We start from the raw sequence: 21,573 nt of genomic DNA, 5'->3' as shown, positions 1-21,573 counted from the left end.
ACAAATATTTTATATTTTTATTGCAATACAATTTTTTTGAAAGCTTCAAATTTGTGCCATTTAAAATAAATCTCCTATGTATAACATAAAAAACTATAATATTAACTGAATATAACAATGTTTTATGTATTAATAATGTACTATTATGTTTTGTGTTTTACGATTCGTATGTGATTTATTCACAAATATAAAATTATAGAAATTTGTATTCGTTGATATGTAAATATAGTATTAAGAAAACTAAATTTAATAAAAAATAAAAAAAATAAAATGAAAATTGCATTTGTGTTGCATTCTGCGTGGTTAGGTAATTGTAACGTATTTATTAATTGATCCACCAATCAGATTTTGCCGTCTGTCTCATCTAAAACTGTCAAGTAAAAATAATACGATTCATTACACATAACAAATAACTATGACACGAGAGTTGTATATCCTCCATGAAATAAAATTGTTTTCAGTATTTAAGTAATAAAGGTAGGGTAGAAATGGTAACATTTGATTTTTTTTTTTTATTAAACATTTTTGCAATCGCAAACATATTCATTGATAGTTTTGGATACTGTCGTTATGATAGCAGCGCCTCGTTGATCCTAGTTGGATCTACTACAGCTGTTGATACGTAAATTTTTGGTAGGATAAGTGTCAGTGAATATTTAATAAAAAGGAACAGCCTTTAGGCTGAAACAATAATCCACCAAAAGATGAGGGAGGCCGGAATAATGTTAATAAGTACAGCACTGACATGTGCTGTAATAGGCAACGCTTATTATCAAAGAAAACAGTTTTATCCAACAGTAGTTCACATAACCAAATCCAACCCTAGTATGACTGTAAGTTTTGATGTTTTCTTTCCTAAATTTTTATATTTAAATGTTATACTTGATCATTTCTAAACGTTCTAACGATTCTTATGTTTCTCTCCTTATATCAAATTTAGGTAATCTATACACAAGGTTTAATTCTAGTATTTATGATAAATGCTTTTCTTCGAAAGATATTTTTTGGTACTCTGCGTGCTGCTGAACTTGAGGTAAATATATGATGTGTTTTTGATTAATTAGAAGTATATTAGTAGTTTGTAAAGTATATGCAAGTATACATTGAGTGTTATTCATTTGCAGCACTTATTGGAAAAAGTATGGTATGCAGTGACTGAAACTTGTCTAGCATTTACAGTGTTTAGAGATGATTTTAGTCCAAAATTTATAGCACTATTTACACTTCTTTTATTTTTGAAATCATTTCATTGGCTAGCAGAAGATCGTGTTGATTATGTAAGTAATATGAATAAACTAATGAGATAATAATGATGACAAGAACATAATGATTTATTACATTCATTTTTAGATGGAAAGAAGCCCAGTAATAACCTGGTTGTTCCATCTTCGAGTTCGCACTCTATTGGCACTTTTATTTGTTACAAATTTAACTATGATTCATTATGCATATAATACAACAGCTACAAAAGGTCCTTCAGTGCAACTTGTATTTGGTTTTGAATATGCTATTCTTTTAACTGTTGTATTCAACATTACTGTAAAGTACATATTGCATATAATAGATCTGCAAAGTGAAAACCCTTGGGACAATAAGCCAGTATATTTATTATATACAGAATTAATAACTGGACTATTAAAGGTGAGTGAGATTAATAACATTTATTCCTCAAGAATTTATGAAATGATTGCATTCAATGTATTTTTTGTATTAGGTTATTTTGTATGTTGCTTTTGTCACACTGATGGTTAAATTATATACTTTACCTTTGTTTGCACTTCGTGCAATGTATTATACAATGAGAGATTTTAAAAAAGCTTTCCATGATATTGTAATGTCTCGCCGTGCTATTAGAAATATGAATACATTATATCCAGATGCAACACCAGAGGAACTAGCTGCTGCTGATAATGTGTGCATCATATGCAGGTATGTATAATAATATATTACTATTTTTAGAACATAAACATTCAGGCAACATTAAAAACATTTTCCACATTATTGTTATAGAGAGGAAATGGTAGCAGCAAGTAAAAAATTACCATGCAATCATATATTTCATACTGCCTGCCTTCGTTCTTGGTTTCAACGTCAACAAACCTGTCCCACTTGTCGCCTAAACATTTTAAGACCTGTTAACAATAATCAAGGAAATAGACAACAAAATCCACCACAGGCAGGACCACAAATACGTCCAGCTCGTTATGCATTAAAATATTTATATTTATATTAATATTTCGAAACATTAATGTTCATGTTTTTTAAAATAAAGTTCAAGTTCTACCAGCAGTTTGGGCCGGAATGCAAGCTCCGGGAGTTCCGCCACCATTACAACAACAACAGCAACAACAACAACCACAAGGTTCAGGTGCTGCGATGCCGCAACAGCAAGGACAAAATAGTGCTTCGAATACTGCATCAACATCATTTCAAAATTTGGCTGCCAGTGGTGTACCATTGTTTCCACCACCATTTCCTACAATGGTACCGTTACCTCCTATTCCCACACCGCCACCGAATCTTACAGAATTGAGCGAAGAAGAACTTAGGGCAATGGAGGGTAATTTGCGACAAGCCGTCGAAGCTAGAATACAAACATTACAAAGAGTTCAGCTTCTACTAGATGCTGCTAATGCTATGATGAACCAATATCAAACAGCAGCTTCTACTGCTAAGTGTGTAAAAAATTTCTGGATATATTAACAAAAACAAAAAAAAAGGAACTGAATGATTGTTATTATTTTATAACACTTTTACAGCATTCCCGTGCCAACTGCAACGAGTAGTACGAATGTTACAACGGACATTTCTTCAATGGCAAAGCAGGGAACGTCGAAAAGTGCAAATCCTGAAGTAGATAATGAACAAACGCAAGTTAAAACTGAGACGAATGTTCCTACTGCAAATTCTTCCAGTGATAATGTGAATACATTATCAGGCACAAATGGTAATGATGCAACTCCAGAATCATCAATTACAGAATCTTCAAGTGAACAAGAGATGCTACGAAGACGTAGGTTACAAAAATTTTCAGCTCAACTTACAGCAGAGTAAATGTTCTTAAAATTATCTGATAATTTGTGTAATATAATTTTACCTTGATTAATAACGAGCCTGGTTGCAGATACGATTGATGTTTGAAAAACAAAAATGTGTAACAATTGTGGTTAAGAGCTTGAAATTCAAAGTTGATATTACAATTTTAATAATCACAAATATATCAAATAATCATTTAAAGAAGATAATACAATGATTTTCTTTTTTGAATTGTTGTAAATTGTTTTAAAGCAATAGAAGAATATGCAAACTATAATTTCATTAACTAGTTCTTGCTCTTTAACTAGTTTGTGTGTGTATATATTCTTTATATGATGATACAGGTTTCTCCAAAATATTTCATACAATGAATTTTGTATCAATTAAATTGTTTCTGTACTTTCTATCTAAAAATTAGTTTATTATTTTTTATCCCATAACTTTTATATTATAAAATATAACAACACATCCTGTCAGTCTTGTTTATGCTTCATACAGGCTAATGTACAGATTTTACTATAATTATTACATGTTATTAGGAATGCTTGTGTCTGTACATGGGAGTGGTAATGTCAGTCACTATAACATGACTGTAAAATAATTGTTTTAGATAACTGTCACTGTATGTAATAAATTTATTTGTCTATTTAATAATGTTTTTGTTTTCACTATATAAATTTAAATACATTTATAAATACAATGGGTACAAAGTTATTTGTAATAATTTTGAACAATAAATATACATCAGGTGAGACTATAGAAGATAAGTACAAAATAAATTGTATTATTTATAAGAACAAAATAACACAAGTTCTAAAATAGGTACAAATGTAGTTATTTTAAACAAAGTACAAAGGCATAAGATGTTATAACAACAATGATTAATATAATTCTTATTTGTATAAAAGTAAAACTTTAAACAAAGTTTCACGCCATAAAAGAATATTAAACTCGTTAAAAAACCTATAATGTCAAATTTTTTATTTGAACACAATCGAATAAACGGTATTTTAATTGTTATAACATCGTCATGAATATCTTAAGATGTAAAAATGAGTAATCATTATCATTCGGTAAATTTTATCGATCAGGTGAAAGATAATTATAACCTCATTTTTCAATACTGAAAATGCGCAAGCTCGATATGACTATACATAAAGTAGAGACTAAATCGCACTTAGTAATTATTTTTTGTAATTTTAACTTTTTCGGAAAATAAAATTGTTACCAATTTTTTAATATGTAAATCTTGAATAATTTTATATTACATAAATTATACATAAGTTTCTACACTTACGTATTTTTTGCAAAATCATAAATATCACTTGTTAATATATCTAATTTTTGTGTAAAACATCACAGCATTTAATTTTGTTCTCATATTTCAATTTTTGGTCTGTTTACTCATTACTATTAAATTCATTTTATCGTTTTTGAATATGCATTAATTCTTGTGTAATTAATGTTTTCTGATTAATTAGACAATAGACGAACGACAGATTTAGTAATAATACAATTGTATATAACAACGCAATTTTCACGTATTTTTAATAATTTTAATACTACACATGTTTTTCTGCAAATACAATAGATCATTTATATTATTTAAAATAACTTTATAACATAAAATTTTATTTTTATATACATATACATTATATATTTGCACCTATAGATTTCTATTTCAATAATTGTTAAATATCATACAAAATTTGGAGTTAAACAATTGCATATAAAATTTCATATATATATAATATTGAAAAATAAATAACACTAAGGCATTATTTCACGTTAAAAAGGCAGTAATTAATTGTTTTAAATATAAGTTTGTTACTCTAGGTAATTTATATATTATATTAATTAACGAAATATTTGGTCAAATACGAGCTATCATATTACCCGCTAAAATCCTTGAGATACACGAGGCGAACCCCGTAGCGCGTTGTTGTGATCTAACATGGCGGAGTGTAGTGTTGTGGCTGCTCAGTGTCTATGTCAATTTTAGAGTGATTTTGCTTAATAAGAACGGAAGAATTGCAATGCTCGGCGATTGCAGTATCGCAAGAAATCGAGTAAAGTAGTCGTGTACTTATGAGTATTTGTATTGCAAGAGGATTGACTTTAATTTGAGTTTCGTTTGTCGCGGGAACCGTACACAGCGGTGAGAGAGCACGCAGAGTGCCGTCTTCCCAGCAACAAAATTTTCTCCTGACCTTCCACGACAACAAGCTGGCCTTTCGGAGTGATTCGGCATATAATTAAGATTTATTCACATCGTGTACTCACGACACGTGATAGCGAAAACGTGCACGACGTAAAGTTTTCCCGCGCGTCCTGAGAGGTTTTCTTGGCGCAAGAATCAGGCTTATGCAACGAAGAGCGCATAAACATCTATTACGGTAAACAATCTCATTCCGTCAATCGAACTAGAAGGCATGTGAACTACGTGACGGATCATCGTTGCTCGTATTTTATCTTAACAATTTTAGTGACAAAACTCAATATTGTGTAAGTTTATTAAAGGAGGTATTATACAGTTAGTGAAAAACTAAGAGGACACATAGGTTGGTGAAAAATCTGTAAGATTGTCAATAATTGTTATTAGAAATGAACAAAGATCCCTTATGGTGTATTTGTTAAGTAACAATTGATTTGTTTAAACAATTAGAAAGGAATAATCTTATGTACGAACCAGAACCTTAAAGGAACCATATATTTAAAGGTGTCTTTATCTTATACGGTTAATGTTGTAATAAAAAGCCTTAATGGGTTACAAGGGAGTAACTGACAGATCGATATATGCAGATTTTGGTGCATTTGTCGATAAATTAGAGAGTTGAGAAACATTTATAAGCATATTGAGAAAGCCAAAGAGTTGGTGAAAATAAAAGGGATGCGAGGTAGTTGGTGATACTATAAAACAGTGTGTATAAGTTAATTTTTACAACATGACGGATACACGCAGAAGAGTGAAGTTGTATGCACTCAATGTTGATAGACAGTGGGATGATCGTGGCACAGGTCATGTTTCTTCTTCGTATGTAGATAGACTGAAAGGAATTTCACTTTTGGTCAGAGCAGAGAGTGATGGTTCAGTTTTGTTGGAAAGTAGAATACAACCTGATACAGCATATCAGAAGCAGCAGGTAACAATTGTTATAAATTTTTAATGTAACATTAAGAAAGTAATTTAAAAAAAAAAATAAGATAATATATTTATACATTAACTTTTCTTTTCATATCCCATTTTTACATAGTTTTAATGGAAAATATGATAAAGAATATGTGGAGAATCAAATAAATTATGAATTATAAAAACTATAAATTGGTTGTTTTTTATTTCAGGATACATTAATAGTTTGGTCGGAAGGAGAAAATTTTGATTTAGCCTTAAGTTTTCAAGAAAAGGCTGGCTGTGATGAAATTTGGGAGAAGATATGTCAAGTACAAGGGAAAGATCCATCTGTTGAAATTACTCAAGATATTGTTGAAGAGTCAGAAGATGAACGGTTTGATGATATGTCAGATGCTGCACCTCCAATAGAATTGCCTCCATGTGAATTGAGTCGATTGGAAGATATTAATGAACTTATAGGAAATTGTTTATCTTCACAAATGAGGAAGGATAAATTAGCATTGGCTTTAGAATCAGAAGGTTATATCAAGAAACTATTAAATCTATTTCATACCTGTGAAGATTTAGAAAACATTGAAGGATTGCATCATCTTTATGACATATTTAAAAATATTTTCCTACTTAATAAGAACACATTATTTGAAGTTATGTTTAGCGAAGATACAATTTTTGATGTTGTTGGATGTTTGGAATACGAGCCAACATTACCTCAGCCAAAGAGGCATAGAGAATATCTTCGACAGTTAGCCAGATTTAAGCAAGCAATTCCTATTACAAATGCTGAGCTATTAGCTAAAATTCACCAAACGTATCGAGTTCAATACATTCAGGATGTAGTTTTACCAACTCCAAGCGTATTTGAAGATAATATGTTAAATACATTGAGTAGTTTTATATTTTTTAATAAGGTTGAAATAGTGACCTTGATACAGGACGACGAGAAATTCCTTACCGAATTATTCCGCCAATTAACTGATGAAGCAACATCAGATAGTAAGAGACGTGATCTAGTTCTTTTTTTAAAAGAATTTTGTAATTTTTCTCAGAATCTTCAACCACAAGGAAAGGAGGCCTTTTATAAAACCTTAACAGCACTTGGTATTTTACCTGCTTTAGAAATTACTTTGGCAATGAATGATGCCCAAACAAAAACAGCTAGTATAGATATATTGACTTACATAGTAGAATATTCTCCGAGTGTTGTACGTGATTATACATTGCAACAAATAAATAATACAGAACAGGACCAATTGTTAATAAATGTAATAGTTGCTCAACTCGTCGGCGATAGTGACCCAGAGTTGGGTGGAGCAGTTCAATTAGCTGGTGTATTACGCTTGCTCCTTGATCCAGAGAACATGTTGGCTTCCGTTAACAAATCAGAAAAGACTGATTTCTTAAATTATTTCTACAAGAATAGTATTGGAACATTGATAGCACCACTTTTAGCAAACACGATTGGAGAACGACCAGCAAGGGAAGATTACAGAACAGTACAGCTTTTAGGATTGATCTTAGAATTACTATCATTTTGTGTAGAGCATCATACATACCACATTAAGAATTGTATACTAAACAAAGATCTGCTCAAACGGATATTGGTTTTAATGAAATCAACACACACGTTTTTAGTACTGTGCGCTTTAAGGTTCATGAGAAAAATTGTAGCATTGAAAGATGAATTTTACAATAGATATATCACTAAAGGGAATTTGTTTGCACCTGTATTTGATGCATTTGTGAGAAACAATGGTAGATACAATTTGTTGGATTCAGCTATTCTTGAAATGTTTGAATTTATTAAACTGGTGAGCATATACATGTATACTGCACATTTTTTTTTTCAATTACGTAGCATACTTTTAATATGTTCCTTAACTTTATTTTAGGAGGATATTAAATCGTTATGTTCGCACGTTGTTGAAAATTTCTCAAAAGAACTGGAAGCAATCGATTATGTACAAACATTTAAAGCTTTGAAATTGAGGTATGAACAACATCAAGACAAATTGAAGGATCGGGACAGAGCAGCTCTTGACAGGTATATACATTCTTCTATATAAAAAATCTTTCAAATAATTCATCATCATTAAAAAATAATTATAATGTACGTTTTGATGCTATTTAGCGTTCCATCCATATTGAGAAATAGTCGATACAGAAGGGACCAGAGACAGTTAGATGAAGAAGAGGAAATGTGGTTCAACGAAGAAGAAGACTTTGATGAGGGTGAGGCGGTCGTACCCGCAGCAGCAGCAGATCTTGTGCCTCCGGCTTCTGCTAAGAAACAGTCGTCAACTTCAAATTCTGCACTTAATCCTGCTCTTGCAGATTCTAAAAGTCATCACCAGCAGCAGCAGCAACAGCAGTCCGTATTGAACAACAATACTGCTAATAATAACATTACCTCGCAACAATCACAAATAAACAACACTACAACAACGACGAACGAATCTCCAATTGCCTCGGAAATAAGTCCAAATTCAACCATTGGCACCGTAGAAAAAACCGGAACTGCACTGTTTAAGAAGGTAAACTTTCAAGTTTCTTTCAATAAAGCATTAATAAAATGATTTGACGTGGTTACACCCTTAGTCGTATTTACTAGTAAGACGCGCATTTAATGATACATTTTTCAGGGCTTAGTTGATTATGAGGGAGATTCGGATGAGGAAGACGAGGATACGGAGGTAACACCCTCTCCAAAACGACAAAGATTGTCATAGTAGGCAAACTGGAAGAGAACAAGGAATTTGTGATTTTTAATTGCTACTACCATTTCTGACCCTCCTACGTGCACAAAGGACTCGATCAGAAGATCGTACTGTCAACCCTTTTGTAGCAGAACAAGGACCATTCTCCTTTAAGTGAGTGGACATATGAGGATACGTGTTTACAATGTGGTGGAAAATTGACATACCTCTTTGTGCTGGGTTGTGTATAATATACGAAAGCATCGATACTGAACGCAGGTGGGTGAAAGGGTGTAAGAAATGGAATATATGTAATTAAGATAAAACAAACAAACAAACGATGAATCAATGCGATACAAAAAGAAAGACAGAACTTTCTTTAAACGAGATATATGATGATAAAGTTGTGGCATAATATTATATGACCACATAAGTGTTAAAAATAACAAGATTTTAACAAGAAATAGTCCATTCCACATTGTCTGGAAACACCCCATTGTACTAGGAGAAATTTATTTCACGAATAGGCTAAGAAACTCTAGCCAGGCCTAGTGGTTCTTACAAGTACAGAGTTTCTAAGCGTGTGCTTAGATTCATGTAATAATTAAAATTGTGACAGTACGTCATATTTACATCTATTAAGAAGAAACTTATTATGTAAAGAAAAAAAAATCACATGTAAAAGTACATGATGTACCGCACAAAAACAACTGAGTGTTTTGTTTTGCCATCCATAAATTATCTTATTCGTGCGATGGGCAATTAAGACCTGTCCCTGAAGGGGGTCAGACATCATGAAACTTTATCCAATTTAACGGACATAGTATTTAGTTTGTATATATATGTATATTTGTAACGATTGTAAAACAACCATTCGTGGGTGAAGCAGAGAAAATGCGATTCCTTTAAAAAAAAATTCAGTTCCCATTTAAGGTTCTTTGAACGAGCTTTTCGGTTGTCAATGTAAGTAGTAGAAATTGTACAATAAACATATTTGATTTGTGTATATTTACCAGTTTGCACTTCATGTCCGCAATTTACTCCTCGATGTAAAAAAAAAAGAAAAAAAATAAGTATATGTAAAAGTGTCTTGCAATCTTGAGCATTAAGTATAAACTAATCTTATTCGTATAAATTATTCATAATCAATATAGGCAAGAATAGAGCCTGGTATCGTTGTACTTTGTAAAGAAAAGATTAAAAAAAGAGTGAAATATTGAGTATATCTGTGCAAATTCATCCTTACGAAATTCCATTATATATACATTTCATTAAAGTTATGTAATTTCATTTAAATTATTTCCAACGTAAAGTAAAAAAGTTTTTCTTTTATTACATGAACATAGATGAAACTAAAGAAAGAACGTAATAAAATGAAATACTCAGATTTCAAAGAAATTGGCATCATAAAACGCCGATGAATATCATACGAACGATGCTTGGTAAAACAGTTTATTTTTAATCACGTTATAATGTCATATCAAGATCAAAATGGAAGTTCATTGATCTATATCAGCTCCAGATAAGAGTGTCTACTTAATTTTTATAACTACTGATACACACAACCGAGAAAGCTGGTATTATAAGAGTCTAAACTGATTTACTTTCTGTTGTTTTCAATTTACGTCGATTATCGTGTTTCCTTGGGAAAGTTTTTTTTCTTTCTTTCTTCTATGTGTAATATTATTTCAGAAGCGTGTGTGCTCCCTGCGTTTTAAATTGATTGAGTTAACTTGAGGAACAGGAGAGGAGCAGAGAAAAGTATTATAAGCTAATGTATAAAGTTTTCACAATGTCCCCACACCCTGAACAGAGTTTCTAAGACTGCTTTAGACCTGTATATGTATATTGGACATTTTTTCGTAAATAGCAACACACACGTACCGTCTATGTACACATATGCATATATATTAACTTATGATACTAAGAGGGAGGAAAGTGGAGAGTTTTAGAAGTTAATTCAGTCACGAGAATAAGCGAAAAAAAAACCTGTGAATATCAAAGTAGGCAAATTCGCTGGAGCTGAGCGGTATATATGTACATAAGAAGAAAGAAAAATGGAAAAAAAGAAGAAAAAGAGTGCAACTTGGACTAACCACGGAGAGAAAGACAGTGAGAGTGATTGTGTGAACGTCAGAGAGAGAGAGAGAAAGAGAGAATGGAATGTAACAAAGGCTAATTATTAATTAATTAAGAGGATATCGAGTAATGTTATTCTTTATGTGTTTTACATAATATTCACGATTTATTCGATGATAATGAAAGACGAAAAAACAGAAAAAAAAACTGGTAAAAGTTTGAGAGAAACAGGACTTGCGTTGGACATATTTTAAAGAGGACTGTAAGTAACGTGAAGAACAATGAGAAAAAGAAGAGAAAGGAGAAGAAAAGAAGGAATCGATATCTAAGTGATACTAGAGTAAAAAGCGCGGTCATAAATGCTATTTAAGCTAAATTTCGTACCCACAGCAGACACACACGCATACATATTCACATACACGTGTATACAGCATACACACTTATATGGAGTGTTGCAGGCTTGTCGTTGTCGCGCGTCACTTTCATTATTGCTATTTCTTATTTAATGTTCATTGTACCCCATCGTTGGTGCTTCGAACCGCATATATATACATATATATATTTATCGTAACAATGATTTCTTTAATCGTTTTTTTTTCTGCAATTAAAAAAGTATGAAAAAAGAAGAAATCGTCGTACAAGCTTTTAGCTTACATTATGTTTCTCAAAGGAACGCATTACTCGAGAATTCATAATATCAGCAGGGGAGAAATCCAACTTATTTTTTTCTTTTTTTTTTCTTTTGTGTATTCAAGCTTTCTCTTCGTTAGGATGCACGAATCAATCGCCTTTTGTCCGTATTTCGCTTTTCGAATCGATTCAGAATCTTACGAAGCCGGTTCTCTCTCGATTATTCAGCCGATCACGAGGAACGATATCGATTTTTATCGATATATATATCTATTGGAAAATACGAGTATTCCGGAACGATTTTTGTTAGTTGTGACAATTGTATATGTAAATATATATATACATATGTATCCGACGAGTCCCGTTTCGATGTAATTGTTGAGAATAGTTAATACTTTTTCGATGTTTCCTTTCCGATTTAAGGAGAAAAAAAAACTGTGAGACATTTTTTGTGCGAGATCAGAATGCCGCCGGAGGTATAGAGAAATTTCACAACCGTCACACGTCGATGTAATAATCGTATGAATATTACACAATTTAAAGTTCTTTGTGTGTGTATATATATATATGCACATGTATATATACGCACATAGAAAAAGACACCTTTTTATATGAGAAGCTATTCGTAAAAAATTAAAAAAAAACCATGTGAATTAAGAGCAAGCATAAGGGATTAACAAAAAAGGGGGGGAGGAAGGAAAAAAAGAAGTAACAAAGAACTTTGTTTTGTGTGTAGTATGGTAATAGTTGAATGGAGAGCAAGTGGAAATCGAATATTTTGCATTTTATTCTAGTGAGGTATGAACGAAGATCGATCGGATGAGCCAACAAACAACAAAGCCGAGAATTAATATGTCAGAATTTGCGGCGGAAGACGAGCGTGTCCTGAAGAACTCTTTCGTTTTTAAACAACGAAAAGTTTCATGGATCCATTAATTTATTAAGTTGACTTAATTGTGACGTATAAAGCATCGATATTGCTAAAATACTAGATCGTATAGAGGGAACTATAAATTTCAATTATCATACTTTCTACTAGTGTAAAATTTGCTTTAGAAATAGTGGTCGATCGTATATCGCTCGTGTTCCATCGTGAATTTATTTTGTTCTTTATAATCGGACAGCTAACAGAAAAGAAAGTGAGAATGGATAAATGTGTGTTACACGAAATAGAAGTGTGTTGTAGAAGTGCGGAGAATATTTAATTAAATAAAACTTTAAATTAGAAGAATTGGTTAATGAACGGAGTCATGACTTACCTCAGTGTTTAATCGCTAAATGAAGAAACAAGACGAAAAGAAAACGGATATTTCTTTGTATGAATGTATACTTGCCGTTGATTTCAGTTCTACTTGTCTAATTGTGATTTATACAATTTATGCTATTAGATAATAATATGTAAAACAGATTTTCCAGCGTATTTACACTCATCTTGTTTTTTTTTTCTTTTTTTTTAAATATCATTGACATTCTACTTATTATCACACGATCGATTTTTATCTATTTTTACGTTGACTTCGCATTCTCTTCTCTTTATGTCAATTCAAAACGAGTCAAATAAATTATGAACGAGCAAAAGCAGAATCACAGATGGCAATTTCCATCTGTAAAGAATGAGCTGACGTAATTGAAAAAAAATTAAAAAATGGGAACTATCGTTTTCTTCCTCGTTTCTTTTATTTATATCACTCGCACTCTCTCAAAAATCTATACAAATCGCGGTTATAAAAAAAATTCTGTTTTTTATTCTACTTTTTTTTTCTTTATTTAAGAAATTTCTTTCATAAGTAAGCTCGTAATCGTGCAAAATGCATCGAACGACTGAGAGAAAATAATGCAAGTGACCTTAAAAGATTACTTCTATTGTTTCACATCGGCATTCAGAAGCGGAAACACACTTATATGCAAACTTGTAACAATACCAAATCGTTCAGACTTACTTTAAAGAGAAAGAAAAAATCGAAACAGTGAACGCTTGGAATTGTGTGTAAAAAAAAACAAAGAAGAAAAGAACGGAAAAGAAACAACTTGTACTCCTTTTGTTTCGCGCATAGTCATTTCTTCCACAAAGAAATCGCAGCTTTACCGTTCAGGTGGTCTATCCTGATTAATATTAATGTTTGTAACGATTTTTAATCCCTTTATAAATATCCTTCTTGCTGTCTTTATGCTAACGTAACGTCTACGAAAAGATGCTAATGCTGTCACCCTGTACGAAATTCTTCGTAAAATATCCGATTCACTGTTTTATCCCAGTGAAACACAGAGTTGTTCCAATATCTCTTAGAGAATCGTTATTATTAGTACGTTTGCTTACGCACCACCTCCGCTTGAAGGCGGGCCGCAAGTGCTTTGCGTACTTGCACTATGGATGGCTCTAGAGGTTCTGGTAATTTTAGTTCTTGCTCCCCTTTGATAGTCGCTTCTGCCACTGTCCTCGCGGAACTTGGCCGTGTTGAATTCATTTCTAATCGTTGGCTTCTCGCCTCCTTCTTAAGGGCGACCAATTTATCGCGTCTAGCTTTTAAATAAGCCTGCCTCTTCTTCATATCCTCCTCTGATACCTAAAATATTAATAAAAAGACAGGTAATACTTCACATGTGTTTCTCGTCAGAATATAATTGGTTTGATTAATACGTTTGGTTCCTCTGATTTTTCATCTGATTCATCTGTGGGTAGAGGATCAAAAGAAACCACTTTAGAACACTTGGGAACATCTTTAATCTCTTCTTCCTTTTCTTTCTCCTCCTTTTCTTCTTCAATGATTCCTATTCCTGCTTTTACTTCTTCTTTTTCTTCGTCTTGTGAAGAAGATGGTGTTTCTGTTTCAGGTGTTTTTTCATCTCGTGAAGCTTTTAGAGCTTCTTCTAACAATGCTCTCTCGTTATTGTATTTAGCCGCCAGGCGTTCATGTTCCTTGATTAATGAAGTTTCCGCCGATACATCCTGTTCTTCATTTTCCAGTACATGCTTCCTGCAAGTTTTTCAATATCTGAATTTAATAAATTTCTCTATGAAAATCATGCGATGAGATAATTCACAGACTCACTGAATGATCTCTTCCATGACCAAAGGATCATTCGTCAATACGTCTGCTTCGTACATTAATGAAGCAGGTGTAAGACCATACTTCTGCTCTATCATATTCAATGCTTGCAACTGAAGCTCCAGGTTCTTTTGTATCATCATCCTCTTGAATATCTCATACTCATTCGCCGCCCATATCTGCTCGAACAAGTTCTGGAATGGGTAACAAAATTGACACACGCTGTTCATTCATCTGTCTATTTTGTTTGAATTATTAATCGAAGCTTTCGAATTTGAACCAGTGTCAATTGAAAGAGCATGTACAGAAAGAGTTCAGGTGATACTTCTTCAACCCTTTCGTGATCGAATTATTACTTTTTTACCAATTTCCTATTTATCTATTGATCATCGCGTCTGTAATAGATACTAAATTGCGATCAATTTTTGTTCGTCTGTTCAAACCTGTTAATTGCGAAAGGGTTAAACTATACATGAACACTTTTTTGCATAAACTCTACTTCAATTGTACATAGCTTAAACCTGAAAACTTGGATTGGTAATTCGAACAATCCAGTTCACGAAAGCCACGTAACTATCCTCTCTGTTGTTCAACAATACATTCCGTACTCGCCTGTTGAAATTGTATAGGCATTTTTGTATACTTGTTCACGGTACAAGCGTGCTCGAACTGCTCCGGAGTGATTCCCATGTCTTCCATGAAACAGCCAAGCAATAAGTCCACCAGATTTTTGTACTCTTGATATATCTTTTGATACTCGTCGTTGTCCTCAACGTCCGCTTCGAATACTGCGAGGAAGAAGAAAAATTCAATGTAAGCGTGATCCGTATCAAAATCGGTAACAAAAAACCAGAGGATTCATTTTGGTACACGAAGCTCGAATAAAGTATGATAATCTTCCTTTCTCTATAATCTTTGAACGAATACTTAGTGTTAATGGAAGAAAAATATATATAACAAAAAAGAAAAAAAAAGATATCTTTTATGAAACTTGATCTTGAAGAAGATTATCAAAGATACGAAATAAAAAAGAAAAGGAACATTTATTGCGTAAATATTTCAACTCACTGAGCGACTTCTCTTCGATAAAGGTGATCAGAGGCGCGGACCAAATAGGACCCTGAAGAAAACCGATCAGGGAATCAAATACCCAAGCGCTGTCGTCTTTGTCGTTCATTCTGACGCGATTAATACGGTGATTCCTTAGTGCGACTGATCGATTCTTTTCGAATTTTGTTGTGGTACAGAAAGTTTCTCGACCAACATACACACATAAATGCATACATACATACATACATACACACGCGCGTATACTCGGTGTCTCTTTTTAAGTGTAGTCATAGTTACCGTACGGCAAAACACTTTGCTTTAGACTTGCGCGAACGAACGGAAGCAATCAAACAAGCTTTTTCATTTCAATATTTTGTCTCCCTTTTTATTTCAAAGATAAGGAAAAAGAAGACAAAAAAAAAGAAAGAAGGAAAAGTATGTCGTGAAACAGGTGTATAGTACACACTGTAAAAATTATAAACGTCCCTGATTCTTTCTGGTGTCTTTATTCAGTGACACACACACACACATACACACACGCGCGCGCGCACATATAACTTGCTCGCTAATGTAAGATTCTCTCCGTTCTGTAAACACAACACTTTATGTTACCTGTTTATATAATAATAAAAAAAGGAAAGAGAGAGTGTAATTAGTTTTTGTAAGTTCCTAAGATAAGATATCGACACACTCTGAACTGGTGTCAGGAATTATTACATATCATATAATTTATTCTGTTAGGAATGAATTTGTATAAAACTAACTTTAGTTACATATACATAGAATATACATTGAAAAAGAAGAGAACAAAAAGTTTACAAGTTATGTCAACATATATACAAAATATAAAAATGTTACGGATCTAACTCTACAGGCTGTTTCCAATACTTCATCGTTTTGATACAACAATTATTGGTCTGTATAGAAAAATCGAGTACAAAAAACAATAGAACAAGTCAATATGTGTATAAAGAAAGAAACTTTAGAGATATTTACAATGCTTTTCTCCTCGTCTATCTATAATTGTAATAACGTCGATAGTAAATTTGAAAAAAGTATTCGTAGCAGTACGATAGCCTATATACAACGGTGTGTTCGCCACAGTAGACGGCATATCAAGTCTCTACAATTGGAAATTGTGCTGAGAATGATTCAACGTGTTTGTCGATATCGTATGGGCTGGATGTGAAGGAGCTGGTGTGTAGAGGCTGTGATGTGAATGGGATTTCGCTCTGGAGAGCTCACTGTAGCGATCTTGTTCCGGAGGAGCCACCAAGAGAACCGGTCGCAAGGACAACGATTTTCGCGAACCAGCAACGCTCTGCGCTTCGTTCACGTATCCTGGATTTACTTCGCCTAAAAGGAAGTGAAGATAGATGTTATTTTCAATATTTAAAATTACTGCTAACACATTCCGTGGCACGTGTACAGTTGGTAAAAAAGCGATATATGTAGCGAGGTCGTAAAATCGGTCAAGCGTTAAAGTACACGTAATACGAGCGTCAAAACAGCAATTCGAGGTAGATAAGGAGTTTGAGCCTCGCACAAAATCATGCGATGGAAACTCGGGATTGATTCTTTCATTGCAGTATAGTTAAAAAATTTATCGTGCGGTAACGTCAATTACTTACTACTATAGTTTCCACTAACTATACTACCGGTGATACACGACAGTTTTCGGAAATGGAACGTTCATTAAATAAAGAAAGTTCTTCAACGCGATGCTCGTGTGAAATACGTGCAAAGGAAGATTAGAGTATCAATTTAATCCATATTTCCTATAATTCAATATTTCATAAAACTTGTAATTCCCCGTGGCACGAACGTGTTAAAAGATTTGAATTTTGACGATAGCGAAGGCTTCTGCTTTCTAGAAATCTGTTTCTTACTTCATATTCTTCTTACAGATTTTAGTTTCATTCATGTTAAAAGGGGATGATTATACCTTTGTATAGAGAACCATTGTTGAATGGCTCTGGTTGAAGTCTGACGTGCCTGGACGCCAAAATAAAAGCGAGTGCAGCCAGTGTAGCGGCGTCCAAAGCGGCGATCGCTGCTAACGGTATCGCCCATCTAACGGCGCATGCGCCTGGATTGTATCTACCGAATGAAACGATAGATATGCATTTTTTCGTTAGGCTCGATAGAATGACACACTTTAACGTGAATGACAAAAGTATGAGGAAACAGATTCTTTTGAAATAATCGAGGATACAGCTATACTTGAACTATCTCTTGTGACTTTCTACCAGTTAAAATCGTAAGATACAATTACTGCGTGTCAGGTAGCCTTCAGATTGAAAATTAAATGGTTATGGCGGAAAATTTGAATTAATACCTAGATGCGGCTGCGCCGCAGACAGCTCGAATTAACGGTGAATCCCAGCCCAGAGGATAAATGCAAACTCCGATAGCCATGGATATCGCTGAAACATAGAAAAGTACATTATTTCTCAGACAGCTATTAAATTATGAATTAAATCCATTTAATAACGCATGTCTAAATCATATTGGAGTTATTCATGACATTATATTCGAGCTAAGATCGTTTTCTTCTCAAGGCTACAGTTCGTCGAACGGGAATATGTGCATGAAGTTGCTGGCATTTCAATGAACTATCTCTCTTCACGGATGTTGTACGAGAGGTCAACAGTGAAAGGTACCGATCTTGCTTTTCTAATGTTGATTAGCTTTTTGTCAAGCTTACATAACCTCTTACGCTTAGAAGAAGCAACTTTTTATTCACATAAATTTATTCACATAAAAAATCTATTAATTCAAATTAAATTGCAGTGAATACATCACTGGAGAGATAAAAGGCAAGATAGATTGTAATTGACATAATAAAAAATAGAAAATGATATGAAAAAATATGAAGAAAGAAAGCTGATTAAAATTGCACAGGATCAAAAACACAATCGCGGAAATTGCTACGATCGTATTACATATGTACACAGATACGGAAAGTTTTCATTTCCGATTCGCCGTGCGGTATTATAGCCGTGCAGTTTGTTTCTAGGTGAAATGTTTCCCTCCACGCGTAGCTGATTCACATTTCAACCACCGACTTTCACTGTCGGCGTACAAAACCAGCCACGATCACCGGTAATGCCTTCCATCAACGACGATGGTATTTGAAACTTTCCATCTCTCACCAGCCATCCCGATTCTTACGTAAAACCAATCGCCTATTTATCTTTTTCTTACAATCTGCTTCCGCTGATACAGTCATCCGTATCGAAACGTTAATGAAATTAGACTTTTAAGAAGTATCGTTTAACGAAGGTGGTAACAATTTAAGAAAAATTTTTTAATTTTCAAATTTCCTAGTAAACAATTTCCAGATGAAACTTTCGTTTCACGTGTACAAGTCATTGCCCCGTTTTATTGAACAAGGAAATAAAGGAAAAAGTCGAAGTGGTTGGACAACGAATAGCCAAGCGTGAACATTATACATGTCGCGTAACTTATTGCAGAATAAATCAAGCATGTCAATGTTCTTCAAGTGGGTCAACATCATGTACGTACATACTAAGAAGCATTTCAGAAGCGTAGCCGCGTTTGGTCATCTCAATTGATATTACGATTTTCTCCACAACGTACAACTGTATCGTCAATCTCGAATATTTTCGAGAAGAGAAATTACAGAAAAGTATATTCTATACATCGTAAGTTTTAATATGTTAAACGTAGAGGCGTTGGAAAAGCGGTAAATTGGCAGTTTAACCATCTTATAACGGTCTACTATTCTCCATTTTAAACGATTCCTTGCTCTCTCTGTACGAGAATGAGATTCGCAAAACAGCAGGTTTTCTCCTTAAACTCGTGCTTCGAAATGATAGACAGTGAGCAACCGATAATCAAGCAAACCGTGATTCAGACATCACTGAGACTCGTTTCATTATAGTATTGTTGTATTACGCATTTCGCAACCACGCTCCCGTAGACAGGAAACGCTTTCTATTCGTAGAAAAACGCGATTTGCGATAAAAACCGCTTTAACTTTAGATCGGTAGAATAGGATAACAACGATTGTCACGCTATTTTTACTCATTGATCATAGAAACTCTGCGTATCCTGTGCTTATTCTAAATAGTCCGTCAGGGCGAATGTTTGATTGCCCTTATCGTCGTTTCGAACTTGATCGATCAATTTTTAAGTGAAAAAAGAGTCATGTTTATGGGCGATTAAGTTAATCCTCTGTAACCTGATTTTTCTTCGTTCGTGAGAAAAAGGTTTACGGTTCATTGAAATTTTTCATTTTCATAGGAGAAGCAAGAATTAATAATTATTATAAAGAAATTATTGAACTATATACTATAAATGAAATCTGTAAAATATACATAAATGGATACATAGCTTCCAAGTTACGTTAGCTTTGTACTCTTACTTCTTTGAACAGTGAACTTGTTAGGGGTAGTAATTGCAATGTTTATATCGTACGAAATCCAGTTAACAACAAGGTTTGTAAGCAAGAGAGGAGGGATAATTGCATCATTTCCTGACCCAATGGCCTCACTGATGCATCGTAGTAATTTTCAGCTGTTTCACGATGATAAGGTATTACGTGGACGATTACGGCAATAACCCGCGAGAACATATCGCGTTATACTTTCTAAAATGATGTTTGAGCGTCGCTTCTCCCTTCATTTTTCTTCCTTCTTTCATTTTCGTGTCGATTAAGCAACGCGTAACTCTAAGTTTTCAAATGGTCATCGTAGCTTTTGAAGATCATATTACGCAATTGCTCAGAGCAACGCATTCCCATTTCCTAATACGTTATATCGGTATATAAGTATTATTCAACGATAATATGATGTATAATATTGACACACTGGCAAGTGAATGAGTTACACGGTGGTGGAGGTGGTTTTCTAAAAGGATCTGCAAAGAGTATTGTGTTGTAGGAATTAATGGTGTAAAATTGGAAAATTAACGCGTTCACTGTTCACTGAACCATACACATGTCTCAGAGTAGTTTAAACTCGTCCATATTGGAATTATTATAAAAGTAATTAAATCAATAGTATTATTCAGATGAAAGATAATTTATCCGAAAAACAGACAAGATGTGCCGTTTTTTTTTAAACAATTAAATTAAGTTAACTTTGTACTCATACTTCTTAGACAATGAACATGTTCAGTTAGAGAAATTACTGAGAATAGAATTATGTGTCCTGAGGTGTATATCCTGTAAATAATTTAGAAAAACTTAGAATAGAAGTGTCCTTATCTTAGCATCAATTCTAGCTTCCATAATGGTAAAAATGAACACAATAATAAGGTGATAGCAGCAGTAATTACCTGAGACTACTTGCATCCAGGCGCACAAATAGAAGACAGTTGTACTCTGGCAGAAGAAGAACAAAAGCATCGCGCAAATAGTCAACAGAGCGATTATAACCGCGATGCCGACTAGAATGGTGCTCGCTCTGAAGGGAATGTTGGCGATTGTTGATAGATCGTCTAGTCTACCGATACATTCTTCGCCCAATTCACCTGAAGAGTCAAAAATAAAAGTTATATTAATTAATCGGGTCCGATCAATTATTTCAATGATATTTGATACGGAAGAAAATAATACCATTTCCACCGTAGCTACATCTAGTCCAGAGACCAAATCTTCCTGGATTCTCATGTTCCAAGTCGCCTAACCATTCTGGCGTGATAAAGGCCACGACACCGATTATAGCATAGCATATGGTGAAAATACCCCAGAGGACGCCGATCGCCTTCGAATTACGAATGTAATTCGTCGCGTACATATGGGAGGATTCCACGTACTCTATCTTCGAGCCCATGTTGTTACTGTTTAGAGAAATAAAATGATTATTAGATATTGATAAACTATAGATATTGATAAAAAATCAAAGGAGATTCAAGAATAAATTTTTATCGATAAGAG

General features: G+C 33.6%; 4 protein-coding genes across 6 annotated transcripts in view; 2 read left to right on the top strand and 2 right to left on the bottom strand.

Moving 5' to 3' along the window:
- Nucleotides 1-383: 383 nt before the first annotated feature.
- Nucleotides 384-3,108, top strand: LOC108572908 (E3 ubiquitin-protein ligase synoviolin A). Its single transcript, XM_017935243.1, has 9 exons — nt 384-477; nt 638-833; nt 941-1,033; nt 1,125-1,277; nt 1,351-1,641; nt 1,715-1,929; nt 2,011-2,201; nt 2,273-2,675; nt 2,760-3,108. The coding sequence occupies exons 2-9, from the start codon at nt 705-707 to the stop codon at nt 3,052-3,054; spliced, it is 1,770 nt and encodes a 589-aa protein (XP_017790732.1). The 5' UTR covers nt 384-477; nt 638-704; the 3' UTR covers nt 3,055-3,108.
- A 2,541-nt stretch (nt 3,109-5,649) lies between these two features.
- LOC108572911 (serine/threonine-protein phosphatase 4 regulatory subunit 3) lies at nt 5,650-9,047 on the top strand. Of its 2 annotated transcripts, XM_017935247.1 has the most exons (6): nt 5,650-6,179; nt 6,379-7,977; nt 8,059-8,210; nt 8,298-8,398; nt 8,501-8,700; nt 8,809-9,047. In XM_017935247.1, the coding sequence occupies exons 1-6, from the start codon at nt 5,982-5,984 to the stop codon at nt 8,893-8,895; spliced, it is 2,337 nt and encodes a 778-aa protein (XP_017790736.1). In that variant the 5' UTR covers nt 5,650-5,981; the 3' UTR covers nt 8,896-9,047. The 2 variants fall into 2 exon arrangements, with proteins under 2 accessions (XP_017790736.1, XP_017790735.1); XM_017935246.1 differs by having other exon boundaries at nt 8,298-8,700.
- Nucleotides 9,048-13,871: 4,824 nt separating this feature from the next.
- Nucleotides 13,872-15,940, bottom strand: LOC108572831 (cilia- and flagella-associated protein 36). The gene is made up of 5 exons (XM_017935150.1): nt 15,687-15,940; nt 15,231-15,406; nt 14,622-14,812; nt 14,210-14,546; nt 13,872-14,135 (listed from the first exon to the last, which is right to left on the bottom strand). The coding sequence occupies exons 1-5, from the start codon at nt 15,910-15,912 to the stop codon at nt 13,872-13,874; spliced, it is 1,194 nt and encodes a 397-aa protein (XP_017790639.1). The 5' UTR covers nt 15,913-15,940.
- Nucleotides 15,941-16,791: 851 nt separating this feature from the next.
- Nucleotides 16,792-21,573, bottom strand: part of LOC108572940 (lipoma HMGIC fusion partner-like 3 protein) — a 6,263-nt gene continuing 1,481 nt past the window's right edge. For both annotated transcript variants that reach the window (XM_017935286.1, XM_017935285.1), the window contains exons 3-7: nt 21,253-21,476; nt 20,973-21,167; nt 18,007-18,094; nt 17,614-17,768; nt 16,792-17,024 (exon numbers count right to left, since the gene is read on the bottom strand). In XM_017935286.1, the coding sequence (XP_017790775.1) occupies nt 16,792-17,024; nt 17,614-17,768; nt 18,007-18,094; nt 20,973-21,167; nt 21,253-21,469 (888 nt within the window). In that variant the 5' untranslated portion in view covers nt 21,470-21,476. The remainder of the gene's footprint in view (nt 17,025-17,613; nt 17,769-18,006; nt 18,095-20,972; nt 21,168-21,252; nt 21,477-21,573) is intronic.

This window comes from Habropoda laboriosa, unplaced genomic scaffold (genome assembly GCF_001263275.1).
Source record: "Habropoda laboriosa isolate 0110345459 unplaced genomic scaffold, ASM126327v1 scaffold102, whole genome shotgun sequence".
Classification (NCBI taxonomy): Eukaryota; Metazoa; Arthropoda; class Insecta; order Hymenoptera; family Apidae; genus Habropoda; species Habropoda laboriosa.
This window is presented reverse-complemented; position numbering and strand designations above follow the sequence as displayed.